Source organism: Dama dama, chromosome 3, assembly GCF_033118175.1.
Source record: "Dama dama isolate Ldn47 chromosome 3, ASM3311817v1, whole genome shotgun sequence".
NCBI classification, from domain to species: domain Eukaryota; kingdom Metazoa; phylum Chordata; class Mammalia; order Artiodactyla; family Cervidae; genus Dama; species Dama dama.
Genome location: NC_083683.1, coordinates 32159422 through 32178783, shown reverse-complemented (window position 1 = coordinate 32178783; position 19362 = coordinate 32159422). Strand labels below are relative to the sequence as shown.

The following is a 19362-nucleotide window of genomic DNA, read 5'->3' as shown; positions in this document are numbered from 1 at the left end:
TCCTCCTGCCTTCAATTTTTCCCAGCATCAGGGTCTTTTCCAATGAGTCAGTTCTTCGCGTCAGGTGGCCAAAGTATTGGAGTTTCAGCTTCAGCATCAGTCCTTCCAATGAATATTTAGGGTTGATTTCCTTTAGTATTGACTGGTTTGATCTCCTTGCTCTCCAAGGAACTCTCAAGAGTCTTCTCCAACACCAAAGTTCAAAAGCATCAATTCTTTGGTGCTCAGCTTTCTTTATAGTCCAACTTTCACATCCATACATGACTACTAGAAGTGAATGCACTATTTTTGATCCTAAAATAATTCTATAAGGTAGGTATCATTCCTATTTTAAGGATGAGAAAATTAACTTATGATACAAATCTAGGCAAACTGGTGTCAGAGGTCATATCCTTCACCATTATATTACATAGATGTTACAGTAAACTTGTATGACAAGAATTTGGCAAATAGTATTTATTCATATTCATTCTGTTATTTAATAAAAAATATTTTCTAAAGTGGCTTGTCTTAAATTGTCACCTAATGAACACTTAGTCATTAGTAGTGTTTGCAATAATGTCACTTATTGACGACTAATGGAAACTACAGTGTGAATGGCCTTATTACAGTTTCTGAGAGAAAGTGTTAAGAAATGAACTCTCAATAAAGATCTTATATACTCTATAATCTATAACTCAGTTTTATGTAAGTGAAAGATGAAGCTTGTGCATTTCAGGATAGTTGCTGACTTACTGAGTTATTTATGTTTTAACATTCATATAGTACATTTCAAACAGAAGCTTTGATATTATGTAAAGTGAAAAGGTAATTTGTGTAAAAATTTTATTAGGTTTGTTTATTTTTACCCACACTACTTCAAAACAGTATCATATGAGTTTGTAATATACAATGCTTAGAATGGATATGGCATTATTCACTATTACATGTAGCACAGGTTGATTCCTTATGAAATGTTTTATATATGTATATAAAACATCTGATGTTATTACCACATTTTGTTGCTGTAGAAAATTTGTATTAAAAGAATAATTTTACATAGGTGAATTAACCTAAAATGTTTCTCAACCATATTGACCAGAGCAACCTTTCATGACCAGATTCTGGGAAATATTTGTAAGTTAGATATATTAAAATTATTTAAAAACAAAATTAAAATTCATTAAAATAAATTTACACATATAAATGGATTTAAATGACTGGAATCTAATAATGCCAAGCATCTGGAGGAAAAGTCAGAGAATCATTTTGAAGTTTTCATTTATCTGAAGCGCACTATCTGGATTGTTGAATTGTTCATATTCAAATAAATATTGACTTTGTGTGTATATAATCATAAAATCAATGAGTAATAAATCTTTTTATAGAATAACTATTACTTAAAATGAAGTGTAAGTTAATATGTGGTCTTCTGAGGTTTACTATACTTTGGCAAAATTAACAAAATATGATATTAAATAAACCATCTTTTGTGTTAATATACCATAATACTCTAGAAAATGTTTTGCTATCTTTACAGTGTAAGTTAAATGAAGAGTTTGAAAAACTTAGGCTTTCTTACTCTCAAATACCCTAAGATACAGATAATTTTTAAATGTTTACATTCTTTTCAGAGTTAAGAATTGCTTTGTAATTCTTGTTGAAACCATGATATATATATATAGTTATATTACCAAATTAATAAATGGGTGACAAGTTTTCAAATGTAGAAAGTCATCATTAGTAAATACAAACTGTCATCTATTCAGTGGAAATAGCTTTTAAGTGCATGGCTTTGACAGTATAAGGTTATTATCTAAAGTCTGCTATTTAAAAAAAATTTCCTTCAAAACAAACTTTACTTACAATATATATTAAATTAATGAAAAAAGGCCAAAACACATAACTTTGATATATAAATCCAACTTTTTACAATTAACCTAAACAAATTCTTTTAGAACTAAATGATCAAAGAATTCAATATGATCCATGGGGGGTAGAGGAGTAAATCACTGAGTCACAGAATAGAATTAAAATAAAAACTGATGCTGTTAATTTTAGAAATAATTTAATTCTGTTTATATCAAAAGAAGACATTCAGAGAAGGAAAAAATTCAAATGGATAGTTTTGGGCAGTTCTGGTTGCTGGCATCCTACCCCTTATCTGTAAAAGAATGCTTGCTGGCATTAGTTTCCATCAATTCATTTGTGATTTTGAAATTAATTCTGAAGGAAACCACAACTTACTTGAAGATCCTGCTGAGTGTCTGTGTGCCTGAATTTTTTTTTCTGTCTTCACAGACAAAGCACTTCCACTGGTCATGGAAAAAAGGTCTAAATCCGTGTCTTCTCTGCTTACAAGTCTTGCCTGGGAGCAATGGGAGAGAATGTATACAATCATGAAACAAAATATGGCATTTTCTGAATGCAGCTCACATTACCCCAAATAAACAAACAGGCTCTGTCAAACAACCTTCTTCAAAATGATACCACAATCCTTTATTGCTGCCCAGGCAGAACAAATGCACTATGTCAAAGCATTTTTTGCAAATAAGAGCCGATTTTAAAATTGAGGTTTGCTATTTGAGTCTGTACAACAAAAGAAAACATTTCAGCACAGTAATTTTGATGAAAATCAATCTGAAAGGCAACTGATGAAACTTTAAATAGCTTAACATCACTTATTTACCAAGGATATTATTTAATTTTTAATTGAATGTTAGAAATGTCACATTGGATTATTTTCTGCCATATTCATGTTTTACCACTTATAAAATTCCCTGAAATGCCTTTCATCCCATATTTGTATACTACAAAGCCACGAAAGATCTCTACTTTCTCACTACAGTCATTATTAATGTAAAATACTATATGTTCAGTTTAATTTGGGAGTAAGGGTAGACATATAGAAATTTCAAGATATTTTAAGGACATATATATTAAGTAATTTATTTCATCTCAAATTGCTCTCTGAAGTTTTATTACTATCTTGGATTGAACTGAAGAGTTAAAAGAATCACCTCTTGGCTATAAATATTGTTTTACATAATGTCTAATATCATTAAGTAAGGATTTATCAGGATTCGGCCCCTAAATGGGAGAAAATGTCATGATAGAAAGCAAAGTGGCCTCAGAGTAGCTGGAACTTTACCCAAACCACAGGATGCTTGAAATCCTGTGAGAAAGCATTGTCCTTAATATCTGATGTGAGAAAAATTTAGAGTAAAATAAAACCATCAAACCGTCACTGTGGTTACAAAGCTATCCCTATATGATGCGCTACAAAAACTCATGAAACCAGAACCTAAAGATCATCTTCCTTCAAATTCAGATGTCTGCATCCCCCCCCCTTCCACCTTCTCTCATTGTTAAATAAGCAAGTTTGCTATTGGTGAACTCAGAGAAGAAGCCATTCTAGGGCATTAGTCACTTTTTAAAATGCACCTGGCTAAGTGATACCATTGTTTTGTCAAAAAAACCTCCGTAGAAAACTGTTTCAAGTGAAATGACAACTGGCTCACAATTTATACTTACAATTTTTATGATGAAAAATGTTATACATTCTTTCTGGATTTTATTTCATTAGTGCACAAGGGTATGTATTTAATGGTCCCATTACTATAGCTCCATCAATTCTGAGACATCACAAGAACCAATCAGGAATAAGGGGGGACTATCAAAGCAATACCAAGATTTTGGTGACATCAGTTACAAAATAAGGAAAAACATGCTAACCACATAAGGGACCCTCCTGCTGACTAAAGAGGCTTTAACTATAAGCCTTGGGAATTTTAAAATCAGGTTTTATTTGCTTCAATTTAAGGATAATTTCACTATGCCTACTTAAAAAGCAGAAATCTCACCCTCCTCCAGACAAGATGATACCTACATGTCAAGAAAATATTTGTGAACATGTCTTCCAAAAATCGTTATCATCTAAGCCATTAACATCCAAAAGATTGTTTATTCCAAAACAGAAAACAGTATCAGTTATTAACTAAACCAGATTATAACAGAATCAAATTTAGAAGTGAAATTTAACAATAACACACACTTTCACAATGGTGCCACCTCACAGCTTAAATGCAAACCTAGAAATTTCATAGAGGCTAGTTACATGTCTAGGAGCATATTTGACTCAGCAACATATGTATTTATGTTCAAATTCTATCTGTGAAAACACTGGTTTCAAATTGAACATCATCCTTCCTCTTACTGTTAAGGAGTAGAGAAATCATAAAGAAAATATATCTTTTCTCCTATGTCATGTAAAATGGATATACTATACATGCAAAATAGAATAAAATTGACCTTGCTTTTAATACTTATTCTACAAAACTGTATGTTTAATCCCAAAACATTGTAATATTAAACATTCTTCACAGTTATAACATGATAAACAGTTTTTAGTTTGTGTCAGATCAGGATTTTCTTATGTGCAATGCAATAGCAAATATTTAAATAGTGACTTTGCAAAACTCTTGGTCTTTGTCTTCTGATCAGGTCATGTTTGTAGCCTCATCTACAAAGTTTGTAATATTCTTTTTTCCCATATTTGCACAATGAAATGAGTGGTATGAATTCTGGAACATGACTTCTAAGCAAGTGGATCCTGCTTCACCTCCAAACCAAGAGACTTAATTTAAAGTAGAGAATCTCTTCCATTTAATAAAGAACAGTCAGTTCTTTCTTATGATTTTTTCACAAACAGGATTTTATTAAACATTTATTTTAAAATTTTGTATTTTTAGAAGACAAGCAGCACACATAAAATAAATACCTATTTACTTATTATGCAGATTTTTTTAAAAAGAGAAATAAAATATTATAAGGTGAAATTCACTTGTAAGCTACTTTTCAGTATTTCTACATATGTTTTGAATAAGCATATTCAAAAGTTTTTAGAATGTTATTTCAAAATTAACCTAACTTCTTTTTGCATTTTGCTTCTTTCACTGTACATTACATCTGTGAAATACAGATCTAGTTCATTTAACTGTTTGAATAATATGCTAATTATTGCAAAATTACTGTAGATGCTATGAACATACCACATCATTGTACTATTTCTAGACGTAATACAAGTGCTTTAAAAATATCTTTCTCTTTGATTGCAGAAAGCTGAAGTATGCATACCCCTCCATTCATAATACATTGTCATCATTGTGCAAACCCCTCTCTTATATAATAAGACAGAGGCCTTGTTGTGTAACATATGTGGGCATGGAAGGCACTTTACATGCTTTATAGAGCTATAATTTACATGTAATAAAATGCACAGAACTTGAACATGAAGTTCAATCATTTTCAAAAATTTTCTTTTTGATTTACAACTCCCATAGAAGCTGCAAAATTGGTACTAAGAGTTACTTATATAGCCTCCACACAGCTTGTCCAAATGATATCTTGTATAATTCAAGTTCAATTAATAAAAACAGGAAATTGACATTGGTGCCATACTATTACTAAACCATAGACCTCATTCACCAGTTTTCACACGCACTATTTGTTGTTGGTTTATTTATACTTCTATGACATTTTATCACATGTATGAATTCATGTAACTACCACCACAATTAGAATAGACAATTATTCCATCTCTCCAAACAACCTCTTTGTTTTCCCTTTAGAGTAATACCTGCCCCTAATCTAATAACTGGCAACCACTAATATATTCCCCATCACTATAATTACATAGTTTTGATAATGTTATGTAAATGAAATCATACAGTATACAACATTTTGAAATTGTCTTCTTTCACTTAGCAAAATGCTCTTGAGATCCATGAACATCTTTGTGTATACCATGAGTTTATTCTTGTTTGTTGTTTTGTGTTCCATTTTGTGTATCTGTTGTATGTATGTACTACCATTTGTTTACCATTCACCCAGTGAATGAGATTTGGGTCATTTCCAATCTTTTCAGCTATCACAAATAAAACTATTATGAACATTTATGTATAAGTTTTTGATTGAACATAAGTTCATCTCTCTAGAAAAAGTGCTTAGGAGCACAACTGCTGAGTCAAATAAGTATATATTTAACTTTATGAGAAATTGACCCCCTTTTATTTTATTTTATTTTATTTTTTTACAGTGGCTGTACTCTTCTTTAGGACTTCTCTCTGGCTCAGTGGTAAAGAATCTGCCCATCAATGCATGATATCGGGTTCAATCTCTGGGTTGGGAAAATGCCTGGAGTAGGAAGTGGCAACCCACTCAAGGATCTTGCCTGAAGAATTCTATGGACAGAGAAGCCTGGTGGACTACAGTGCATGGGATCACAAAGAACTGAACATAATTTATTGACTAAAAAATAACAATTCATGCATATGGTATATGTCTTTGAATTTTTATAAGCACTGTTTGATAGGTTATAATTGTAAGGGCCTTGCACATGTTAATGTTAACATCTGTGATTTAACTCTACTACAGTACACCTTCTCCTTCTGTTTAATCCTGTTTTTTTCTTCTCTCACAGGAATTGTTCCTGAGAGCTTTCCCCAATAAACACCCTACATTCAAATATCAGAATCCCAGAGTATATTTTCTGGAGAAATTGAACTATGAGTGTCTCCTGCAGGAAAATGCTAGCATTTTGGGAGGATAAGTTTAATAAGCAATGCAATTGTCTTATCTATGACATAGATCTATCTACATCTATGACATGCCTTCTGATATATATTTGGAAGTATTGTTTGCCTTTTTTCTCATTCTTGTCTATCATACAATAACTTTAATCTTATTTGGAAGACAGAGATATTATTTATTAGCTTCCTCAAAACCCAGCATTTGAATGTTTGACTATGTCTAATTCTGTCCTCACTTTTGAAGCTCAGTGACAAAGTATTCTAGATGAGATTTATATTTATCCCTATATTAAGAAATAACTCCATCTCTTGGTATGCCTTGTTCTGATATGATGTTAACTGTCAATCTATTGTTCCTTTGTAGATAAACTTTCCCTAATTCTTTTATGCTGTCTAATCCAGGGTTCATTTCAAAGATATTATTTTTTATTTTCAGAATGCATAATAGCCTCATTTGCATATCCATCTCCAATTAAAATTTGATCATTTTTTTGTTTGATTATTTTCTGTCATTTTATTATGCATGGTATTTTTATGTCTTTGAGTATCTTATAGTAGCAGCTGTTGCAGCCTTTTAACATTTCAAGATTTTCCTTAGTTATGGCCTGGTCCCAGTTGTACAATTATCTGCACAAGTTTCCTACAAGTAGGGTGTTTTCATTCCCCAACACCTTGCAAGATTTCCACACAACGTGGCCTTCAATTAGCCCAGGATCCTTTTAGCATAAATCCTTGATCCATTCCCCTGTCTTGACTAAAAAAAAAAAGTCTGTTCTACTACTACCACTTACCTTGTTTTGTGTTCAGCTGTTCTTCAATATATTTTTTTAAAGTATTTATCATTGCTATATAGTCATCATACATTTGTGGGTAGTGTGATATAATGGGATATGTAGGAAGATTAATGTCAAAGGGTTAATCTCATAGAACCACTTTGATTAGTAATCTACCCAATCAGTTTTCTTTCATTTTTAGAAGTATAATAATTAAATGTAATATCCCTTCCTTTATTGTGGCATTCCTTGGCACTTTATATTCCTGATTTTTGCTCCAAAGTGGCTACTCAAAAATCTGTGTGAGAGTGTTAGTCAATAATATGTAGGGTGCTAATAGCCTGAGGTACCACTTTTCCTAGGGTAATCTCTATGTCATTCTGCCAGAGGGATTTCTATTAAAATGCCAGAAAATATTTGCTTAGTGATTATTTCAAATATGTGCATCCTTCTGTAAATATTTCCATAAGCACATTAATTTTAACTATTGTCCTAATTTTTCTCCTCTTTTATGAAAACTCCTTGAATGAGTTATTCATGAGAATGATGAATATAACTGCTCTGGATATGATAATATTATTTCCCATTAGAGAATACATTATTTTTTTTATACTAAATTCTACATCGTAAGTTAACTTATAATCAGTTTTCTCAGTGAATGTAAAGTTTGAGCAAGGAATATTCACTGGTTGATATAAATGGAAGGTGTCATAAAGTGAGGGTTATTTGATGCCCTTCATTTTCACATGCCAAGGAGGCCACACACTTCCGTCATTGGTCAGGGTACCCTCTTTTCTGGAAATTTCTGTAAACACTAACATTTCTTGTTTGGGGACTCTATTTCTCCAGATTCCATATTGGCCATTCTCCTTCTGTTAACATAGGCTTACTCTGATAGCATACATTTCAGCTGATGCTTGAAATGCACATGAGTTATACTGTCAAGAGTATACACACACTCTGGTCACCATGTTAGAATTTGGTTGCTCCTAACACTCCAACCATTTACACTTTACTACTTAGAATGGTTGAATACACAACTACTTTTTAATTTTTATCTGGTTTGATTTTTTGAGTCATGAGGGTGCTTTGCTGTTTCCCTCAAGTATCCTCCTTTTAAAATAGTCTAGACAATAATATTGTTATATAATTTCTTGCCCAGAGTATCTTTTTTTTTATTTACATTAGTTGGAGGCTAATTACTTTACAATATTGTAGTGGTTTTTGCCATACATTGACATGAATCAGCCATGGATTTACATGTGTTCCCATCCTGAACCCCCCTCCCACCTCCCTCCCCATCCCATCCCTCTGGGTCATCCCAGTGCACCAGCCCCTAGCACTTGTCTCATGCATCCAACCTGGACAAAGAGTAGCATCTTGTTATTTTAAAATCTACCAGATAAACTATGTATTTTAAGGTGACATCATATTTTAAAGTCATATTATAAGCCAAGAAAACATGGTACTATTTTAATATTTAATATTTTGAGACTATCCCCAAAAGACACAGCTGTGTGGTATTTTCATAATTTGTACTACTTATTGACACATCTTAAAGTCCCATCTGTTGAATGCTGTTGTCCACAACATTTTTTCTGAACTTTAAACACATTTCTTACCACAAGCTGGACTCTTCCACCATTAAGTACGTCTGGATCTAACTCAGGCAAGAAGTGATTGCTGCATAGTGACAGAAACAGAAATCATATTATTATCCCAATGTAGAGGAAGACTATGAAAAACATGCCCAGTGAAAAGTCTGGGAAAAATCAATAATACACAAAATGGAAATAATTGTTTTCTTAAATTAGGTGAATGCAAAGATATACACAAATTTATGTCTTTTCATAGTTACTTTAAAATTCAATTTGACATAAATTTTAAATTTGCCAAACATAAACACATACACAGAGAAAAAATCTGAAAGTACCAATAGTCTTAGCTAATAAATTATAGAAAGGATAAGTATTGTACCACATCTACTTATATATCTTACTTAGAAAGGCAAAACTTCTTATTTTTAAAATAGCTCTGGTATGTTTAATGTATTATACTAATGCTCACAATTAACTTCTGTTTAAGGCTAGAGCATTGGTATTTGGCTTTTCAAGAACTTCTGTTTTTGAAAAAAAATTTTCTTAAAATATTATTACTTATATATTCCTTTATATGTTATGTTTTCAAAAGAGAAAGTCCATCAATAATCACCTGTTGCATTATATGTTTAAATATAACTAATTAAGGAGTAACTGGTGTTGTTAAATGTTTAAGTATCTTAAAAATACATCCTGAAATGTTTTGTTTGTATTTTTCACATTATCTGCACAGATGTTTTTAAATCTCTAAAGAAGACCTCTTTCATCTGGTTAATATAGATGGTAAGCTATGAGTTATGCTACATTTGGTTATAGTCCTAAAAATATCTTGTTATCAATTATGCTAAATCAATTAATACCAGCATAAAGCAAACTGTACTTGCATCAATAGGAACACTTAGCAAAATTAAAAAAAAACCTCAACTATTGATTGCTTTATTCCTACTTTCTTTACTCACAATGAAATAGGATATAACCACCCAGGTTTTGAAACGTTTTAATTTCACTTTTATTTTTCACTTTTCCCCATATTATTGAAGAAATTATATGGATAGAATTGACTACATATGAAGGTTTTTTCATTTGTATATATTATAAAAACGGTTTAATTTTTATACCTTATAACATTCTGCTATATTAAGTGTTAGACCTCATAACTGTAGGATTTCTTTCTTTGTTACTCATTTAAATAGTTAATACCCACAACTCCTGGAAATGTTTCCAAAGTGTCATGTATATTTAGATTCATATTGGTTTATCTATTTGAAAATGCTTAAATAGCACTTTTAAAAATTGTTTTGTGGATATATGTAGCTACAGTGAAAGTCATAAAAATTTATGACAACTGTATAGTATGGGAAACTAAATAAAACTCAGTGTTCTGTAATAACCTATAAAAGAAAAGGGTTTCCCAGGTGGTTCAGTAGGTAAAGAATCTGCCTTCAGTGCAGGAGACCCAAGAGACCTGGGTTTGATCCCTGGGTTGGGAAGAGGTGATCTCTGGGTGAGGGCATGGCAACCCACTCCAGTATTCTTGTCTGGAGAATCCCAGGGGCAGAGGAGCCTGGCAGGCTACAGTCCATGGGGTCACAAAGAGTCAGCCACGACTGAAGCGATTGAGCACATAAGTGAAAAGAATGTGAAAAAGAATATATATGTGTTCTACACCTGAAGCTAACATGACATTGTAAATCAACTGTACTTTAATTAAACAAAATATATTTCAAAAATATTATCTCCAGACTTTTATTCCTTTAAAATTTTGGTTTAGTAGTTACGTACATAAGTGTTTTATGTTTTGTTTGGACTGAATCTTGTTCCCTCAAAATTTATATGTTCAAATCTTGTTCCCTCAAAATTTATATGTTCAAATTCTAATCTGTAATACCTCAGAAAATTACTCTATGAAGACAAGGCCTTGAAAGAGACAATTAAAGTAAAATGAGTTCAAAGATGTAAGCCCTAATCCCATATAACTGGTGCCCTTGTTCAAAGAGGAGATTAGGACACAGGTAACACAGGTGGAAGGATGGTCATGTGAGGAGCCAGTGAGAAGAGAGCCATCTGCAAGCCAAGGAGAGAGACCTCCAAAAAAGCAAACTTGCTGACTCCTTGATCTTGGACTTTCAGCTTCCAACACCGTGAAAAATAGATCTCTGCTCTTTAAGCCATGCAATCTAGTATTTTGTTACGGTAGCCCTAGAAAACTAATACATACATTAATATAACAAAAATTAATTGACTACTTATTAGGTTAAAGGCACCTTTTTTTGCTGCTAAGGGACATCAACATTTGATAACCTCAATTTGAGAGCTCACCTCGCTCTTGTGAGAAAGAGCGATATCATCTCACTATAAAGAGGAGGGAACTGAAATATTGAGACATCACTGAAAATCAGTTACATGACTGGTAAAGTGGCAGGATCAGGGTTGAGTTTAATATTAACTGCCAAACATAAATGATAATAAAAATAACACAAAATAAAATACTACAATCATCAATACAGATGATATTTATAAACAGTTAATAGACACCATGCTTTTTACTTTATAAAGTAGAATCATTTGTGTGGTTCATCATCACCATCAAACATTTGTGTTGATTTTTAAGCATTACAGAAACTAAGTTCTTGAATATTTTATTGTGAAAAACATAGTGATCAAATCTATTCTATATAAGAGGCCATTTATAGTCTGGTAATGTAGTATATTGGCCTTTGGCTATATAAAGTCATGTTTGTTTTAGCATAATTAACCTAGGTTTCACTTTTCAAGATGTGTTTGCAATACAAAAATCTAATTTAAGGGAGATGACCTCACCATTTCATATTTCTGGAACCAGTCGTTTCAAGAACCCCAACCTGTGTATGAAGCCACTGGTATGTATATTCTTTACTCCTTTCTAATTTTTCATTTGCAGTGGTATCCTTATATATAATGTCTTCTTCCTTATCTAGGGAAAAATGTGAAAATATTATTTGTTTTTTAAAGAAATCAAATTTTGGCCACACAGTTTAATCTAGGCTAACAATTTTATCACAAGATAGAGAAAAACAAGACAGGTCATGGGAGCTAAATCATCTGCAAGAAAAATACGGTCAGTCACTTATAGATTAAGTACTTTTCCTGTTTGAGTTTCAAACCCACCTATTTTGAAAAGCAGAGTTGTTTTAATGAAACCAACACTCTAGAGGGCTTTTTAGTGTTTTAGTTAGAAAATAGAAATAATTATTTTTGTTAGGCAGAATTTAAAATCTGACTGTTCTCATACAATCTTATCCATATGAAGAATTTATAATTTATATTGAGGATACTCAAAACAGATTTGTAATTTTGTATAAAACAAAACTTGGTTTATATAAGCTAGTACAACATGTAAGTTAGGAAAATCATTTATATTAGGTTTAGGAAACCTGTGCTAATGCCATTGCAATGATTTCAAAGATGGAGAGGGGAAAGGGTAACAATGAAGACAAGTATGGAAACTATGCAAAACAAGATATTACGCCAGGTGAGAATACAAGGTAACAAATATAAAGGAAAATAGAGTAGTTAGAAAAATAAAAAGAAAAATCCAACCCTTATAGCTACACTTAAATATAGTATATGTATTCATATTATTAAAAAAAAAAAAAGGATCTGCAGACATTGCTGCCACATCAATGCCACACACTTGAGTTACAATGAAGACCTGTTGTTCTAGAGCACTTCTCCATAGACTTGATTTTTTAGATGACTTCTTTTTTGGTGCCATCACAATTTTTAGGGACATGTTAGTTTTGTAGGGTTCACTGACAGTACACCAGAGAGGGGGTACCTACTGAAACTAACTCATGGTAATTAAACTCACAAGAACTCTACAATTTAAAATCTGGTATTTAAAATGTCAGTTTATTAATTTGAACTATTCTTTCAATTGGCTTCACCTAGCTTAAAACTCAACATTCAGAAAACCAAGATCATGGCATTCAGTCCCATCACTTCATGGCAAATAGATGGGGGAAAAGTGGAAACAGTGACAGATTTTATTTTCTTGGGCTCCAAAAGCATTGCAGATGGTGACTGCAGCCATAAAATTAAAAGACGCTGACTCCTTGAAAGGAAAGCTATGACAAACCTAGACAGCATATTAAAAAGCAGAGACATCACTTTGCTGACAAAGGTCTGTATTTAAAACTATGGTTTTTCCAGTAGTCATGTATGGATGTGAACACTGGACCATAAAGAAGGCTGAGCACCAAAATATTGATGTTTTCAAATTGTGGTGCTGGCGAAGACGCTTGAGAGTCCCTTGACAGCAAGAAGATCAAACCAGTCAATCATAAAGGAAATCAACCCTGAATATTCATTGGAAGGACTGATGGTGAAGCTCCAACACTTTAGCCACCTGATAAGAAGAGCCGACTCATTGGAAAAGACTCCTGATTCTGGGAAAGACTGAGGGCAGGAGGGCAAGGGGATGACAGAGGATGAGATGGTTGGATGGCATCACTGAATCGATGAACATGAGTCTGACTAAACTCTGAGAGACAGTCACGGACAGGGAAGCCTGGCGTGCAGCCGTCCATGGGGTTGCAAAGAGTCAGGCACGTCTTAACAGATGAACGATTCTTTCACTATAGATATTCAAACATAGAAAGTCATCTTTTATCTGCAGGTTGTTTGGAGGACAAATGAGGCATGCTGTGAAGCTTATTTTGAATGCTAGGTACATGGGCAGTGACACATTCACACATGTATACACACTCAGCATCTATTGTTTTGACTATGTTAAGGCGATACATTTATCATGTCTTTTTTTTTCCCTTAAGATTTGCTGTGGTACTAGTGAAATGACTAGTTTTCAGTCCAAAGAGATACAAGGTCCAGTTCTCAGAAAAGCTACAAGTCAAGATGTTTATTTCTCTAAATTACATTACTTAACTTCCTGTTAACTTCTCATGACATCTTGCCTTTCTAAAATGGTCATATCCCTTGTTTCCTGTGTGCATGCTAAGTTCCTTCGGTTATGTCCAACTCTTTGTGACCTTATGGACTGCAGCCAGGCTCCTTTGTCCATGGCCTAATCCAGGCGTGCATACTGGAGCGGGTTGCCATTTCCTCCTCCAGGGGATCTTCCCGACCCAGGGATCAAACCGTGTACCTGTTGGCAGATTCTTTAGCACGAGCACCACCGGGGCTTCCTGAATTTAAGCCACTGCCTCCATAGTTGCAGGGCTTCCCCGACAGTTCAGTTGGTAAAGAATCCGCCTGCAAGGCAGGGGGCCCCGGTTCAATTCCTGGGTTGGGAAGATTCGCTGGAGAAGAAGGGACAGGCTACCCACTCCAGTATTCTTGGGCTTCCCTTGTGGCTCAGCTGGTAAAGAATCCATCTGCAACGCGGGAGACCTGGGTTCGATCCCTGGCTTGGGATGATCCCCTGGAGAAGGGAAAGGCTACCCACTTCAGTATTCTGGCCTGGAGAATTCCATGGACTATACAGTCCATGGGGTCGCAGAGTCTGACACGACTGAGTGACTTTCATTTTCACTTTCTCCATAGTTGCTGTACTGAAGGAACAATTACTCTGCATTCAAAGGCTGACCACTGAATTCATGAGCAGAAACCATTTTAATAAATGGCCTTCTTTATACAGAAACTAAAAAAGAGACTCAAACAAAGGGAAGATTTGGGCTTGCCACCCCAATTACTGCATTAAGTACTTTTCTTTTCCATCAGAGTCCCAGTGTTTTATCTGCCTTTCTTGGTTGATCAGACCAAATGGTAAACCCATGAGTGCAATGACAGAAAGGAATGACAGAGAGGAATCAGTGACCCTGATAATCAACTGAACCCACAATTGGAACTTTACCTACTCTTGATATGTAGCAAGTGTACTTTTAGCTAAAAATAATCTTTGCGTCTTTCTGCTTTTGAAAATAGAGACATATACTTGCTATAGCCCCTTTTTAAAGTGCTCATTCTGAAAAGTTTTCCTTAATTCTGCAATAACACTCCATAAACCCTAAGTGGTTTTACATCAGACTCAGTCCAGTTTCTCAACAACCATCCCCGAGTAAAGATTACAGATTTCACTGTAAGAGTCCAACTCATATTCTTTTAACCTGAAAGCATGGATTGGTAGATTGGCATGAATTCAGTGTAAAAAGAGAACTAGCATAGTGGTGACATTGGCTGGATAGATCCAATCATACTGCCATTCAAATGCTGCAGGAAATGATTCTGCAAATGACTTTTGCTATACCATTTCAGGATTACCCCTGTCACTGAGGAGAAAGTAGGATTTACTTCTTGAAACTTGATTTTAGCATTTTATTTAGGAAGAATAATGGTGACCAGGTTTACTTACAGACCTTTATCATTTTCTAGTTCAGTTCAGTTGCTCAGTCGTGTCTGACTCTTTACAACCCCATGGACTGCAGCACGCCAGGCTTTCCTGTCCATCACCAACTCCCAGAGCTTGCTCAAACTCATGTCCATCAAGTCAGTGATACCATCCAACCATCTTATCCTCTGTTGTCTCCTTCTCCTCCCACCTTCAATCTTTCCCAGCATCAGGGTCTTTTCAAATGAGTCAGTTTGAGTTGGAGTACTGGAGTTTCAACTTTAGCAATCAGTCCCTTCCAATGAGTATTTAGGACTGATTTCCTTTAGGATGGACTGGTTGGATCTCCTTGCAGTCCAAGGGACTCTCAAGAATCTTCTCCAACACCACAGTTCAAAAGCATAAATTCTTCAGCGCTCAGCTTCCTTTATAGTTCAACTCTCACACCCATACATGACTACTGGAAAAACCATAGCTTTGACTGGATGAACCTTTGTTGGCAAAATAATGTCTCTGCTTTTTAATATACTATCTAGGTTGGTCATAGCTTTTCTTCCAAGGAGCAAGTGTCTTTTAATTTCATGGCTACAGCCACTATCTGCAGTGATTTTCAAGCCCCCCAAAAATAAAGTGTCACTGTTTCCACTGTTTCCCTATCTATCTGCCATGAAGTGATGGGACCAGATGCCATGATCTTAGTTTTCTGAATGTTGAGTTTTAAGCCAACTTTTTCACTCTCCTCTTTCACTTTCACCAAGAGGCTCTTTAGTTCTTCACTTACTGCCATAAGGGTGGTGTCATCTGCATATCTGAGGTTATTGATATATCTCCTGGCAATCTTGATTCCAGCTTGTGCTTCATGCAGCCTGGCATTTCTCATGATGTACTCTGTATATAACTTAAATAAGCAGGGTGACAATATACAGCCTTGATCTATTCCTTTCCTGATTTGGAACCAGTCTGCTCCTCCATATCCGGTTCTAACTGTTGCTTCTTGTCCTGCATACCTCCTGAGGTTTCTCAGGAGGCAGGTCAGGTGGTCTGGTATTCCCATCTCTTTAAGAATTGTCCACAGTTTGTTGACAAACTATGACTATGTTGGCATAGTCAGTAAAGCAGAAGTAGATGTTTTTATGGAATTTTTCTGGTTAGACTTCACAATAAATCCTTTTGATTTTAGAAGAAACACCTTTCTGCCTTCAAAATGCAATCTACTACCTACCTACTGTTCTTTCCTATTTTTCTAGGTCTTTGTCAATTTCTTGTACCATCCTCCTAAGACAAAAGTTCTCTTTTTGATCCATGTTCTCCCCTAGTTACTACAGTCTATATATGCTGTTTTTACTTCAGGACACACATTCTATTAATTTTATTTAAAATTGTTAAACTTTTTATTTATAAATTGTTAAACTCTTTTACTATATAAATAACACATTTTCACAACAGTTAACCTTAAAAATACTGAAAAGTAAAAAGTCAAAGAAAAGAAAATCTACAAAAAGCCCACTATTCAAAGCTAACCACTGAATAACATTTTTAAGGCATTTCTTTGTAGTTCATTTTTTCATAGATTTGTTTTATAGCATTTTTTCCATTAGTACTATAACAAATGAATTCTATGTAATGGAAATTAAACCTGAAAGTGCTTTTAGGGGTTATACCCTATGATGTACCAATTTGTTACATGAAGGTTTTTAATTATTCTATTTAATCCATTTTTAAGGTGGAATTAAAGATAACATGTCTGAATTTATGAATATTTTGAGGAACGTGGTATAATCTATATTGTCAAATAGTTTACAAAACCTTTACCAATTTACCACAAGCTATATAAGCACCAAAGAATTGATACTTTTGAACTGTGGTGTTGGAGAAGACTCTTGAGAGTCCCTTAGACTGCAAGCAGATCCAACCAGTCCATCCTAAAGGAGATCAGTCCTGGGTGTTCATTGGATGGACTGATGTTGCAGCTGAAACTCCAATACTTTGGCCACCTCATGCGAAGAGCTGACTCATCTGAGAAGACCCTGATGCTGGGAAAGATTGAGGGCAGGGGGAGAAGGGGACGACAGAGGATAAGATGGCTGGATGGCATCACCGACTCGATGGACATGGGTTTGGGTGGACTCTGGTATTTGGTGATGGACAGGGAGGCCTGGCGTGCTGTGCTTCATGGGGTCTCAAAGAGTCAGACTCAACTGAGCGACTGAACTGAACTGAACTGATATGAGGTTAATCATTTCACTAAGTACCTAGTCAGCATTGGGATATTAAGTATTTTAAAGCTGTTGATACTTTGAGAAAAATATTGTCTAATACAGTCTTAATTTATCTATTTCTACTGCTAGCAAAATTTAAAGTGGTTCCATATGATTTCTTATCAATAATATATAAAGTATAAAGTATCTCTCTTGTTCTTCCCAATTATCTGCTGGATTCTAGTATTTCCATTTTTGCTTTCAACTGACCATTCAAATTCCTTTATCTGTTACCACTGGTGCAAATATTTTCTCCTGCCCATTGTTTGATTTTAATTTCTACTCTATTTTCAAAAGGGGCAAATTTTTCTCTAGGCATACAAATTTATCTACTTGCTAAATATCTTCTAAACTATGAACTTTTTTCCTCTCATAATTTATAGGTTGTATCTTCCAATTTGATAAATATAAAATGATAACTAAGATTTCAGGGACAAATTCTACACTCTTCTAATATTTTGTCTTTCACACTAAAATACATTGGTTAACAAAATTCCATTAAGAGAACTCTAACTCTCTCAGTCTGCTTTGTCTTCCCTTTTCATTCCCTCCTTAATTTACTGCAATCCAATTTAGTCAAATTGAGATTATCCTTACAATGAGGACCTTAAACCATCTTATCTACCAAGCACATTTATTCCTTATCTTCATTGGCCCTTCTGAATTCAACTACACAGAACACTTTGCCTTAAAACTCTCTTCTCTGTGAGACTTTGGAACATCAGACTTCAAGGGTTTCCTTTCTGGCTCCTTTACATATACTTCCTCAGATGTTGATGCTTGTCATTCTATAGAATTTAGGAGCACCCCACCCTCACCACCTCATTCCATGCCTAATGTTGTGCTGGCCTTTGATGCCAGTCAACTGGATAACTAGATGGTATGGTGATGGTTTAGATGCTAAGTCAAGTCTGACTCTTGCCACCCCATGGACTGTAGCCTGCCAAGCTCCTCTGTCCATGATATTCTCCAGGCAAGAATATTGGAGTGGGTTGCCATTCCCTTCTCCAGAGGATATTCCTGACCCAGGGATCGAACCCAGGTCTCCTGAATTGGAGGCAGATTCTTTATCAACTGAGCTACAAGGGAAGCCCAGATAACTAGATACACAGTGTTTACTGCTTCAAGGGGGTGGCAGCTTAGAGGACTGGATATCACCAACCTCTATTTTATTCCTGTTCTCAGATCCAGCTGAACTTCAGAATCACAGCATGTTTTTATCATCATCCTAGTGAGTCTGCTTTTTATTCTGACTCCCCAGGTCATTCAGACCAGATATTCTGGAGTTTTCCTTGGCTGCTCACTCCTTATGTAATGACATCTAATCCAGAACTAGGTCTAGTCTCCCTGCCAGTTATCTCACTAATACCCGGCTCCTTCCCTCTCTCCACTGCTCCATTTTGACAAGGAGTGAGTCTCTGCTGACTGACTGACGTGTGTGCCTCAGCTCACTGCAATATGTCTTCCTACCTATACCATTTCAGTGACACTGTTCACGCCAAGATCATTAATACAACACTGCTAAATCTTTTGCACTTTTTGAAATTCTTACTGACTCCTCTAATATTATACATTGTCCACTTCTTCCTTCTCAGAAGGCTTATTTCCTCTGACTCTTGCTTGGTCACACTTGTCCTGTTTCTCTCTGCCCTACCGTCTAAACCTCAGTTTCCTTCAAGGGTTCCTCTTCCCCTGGCATCTCTTCTAGTTTCAGCATTCTTCTCTGGCGCAGCGTCCCAGCCCCATCTTGTTCTTTGGTTATAAGTTTCCTGTCAGAGGATATTCCTTCAAGTTCTTCTCTCATGTTCTGAAATGTATTTATCCAAAGCCTCTCTACTA

At 34.8% G+C, this 19362-nt stretch overlaps 1 protein-coding gene across 1 annotated transcript in view; it reads right to left on the bottom strand.

The window, feature by feature from the left end:
- Positions 1-2176: 2176 nt before the first annotated feature.
- The window catches only part of LRRIQ1 (leucine rich repeats and IQ motif containing 1), a 189091-nt gene continuing 171905 nt past the window's right edge, over positions 2177-19362 (bottom strand). The window contains exons 23-25 of the mRNA XM_061125407.1: positions 11761-11893; positions 8965-9025; positions 2177-2347 (exon numbers count right to left, since the gene is read on the bottom strand). Coding sequence (XP_060981390.1) covers positions 2177-2347; positions 8965-9025; positions 11761-11893 — 365 coding nt within the window. The remainder of the gene's footprint in view (positions 2348-8964; positions 9026-11760; positions 11894-19362) is intronic.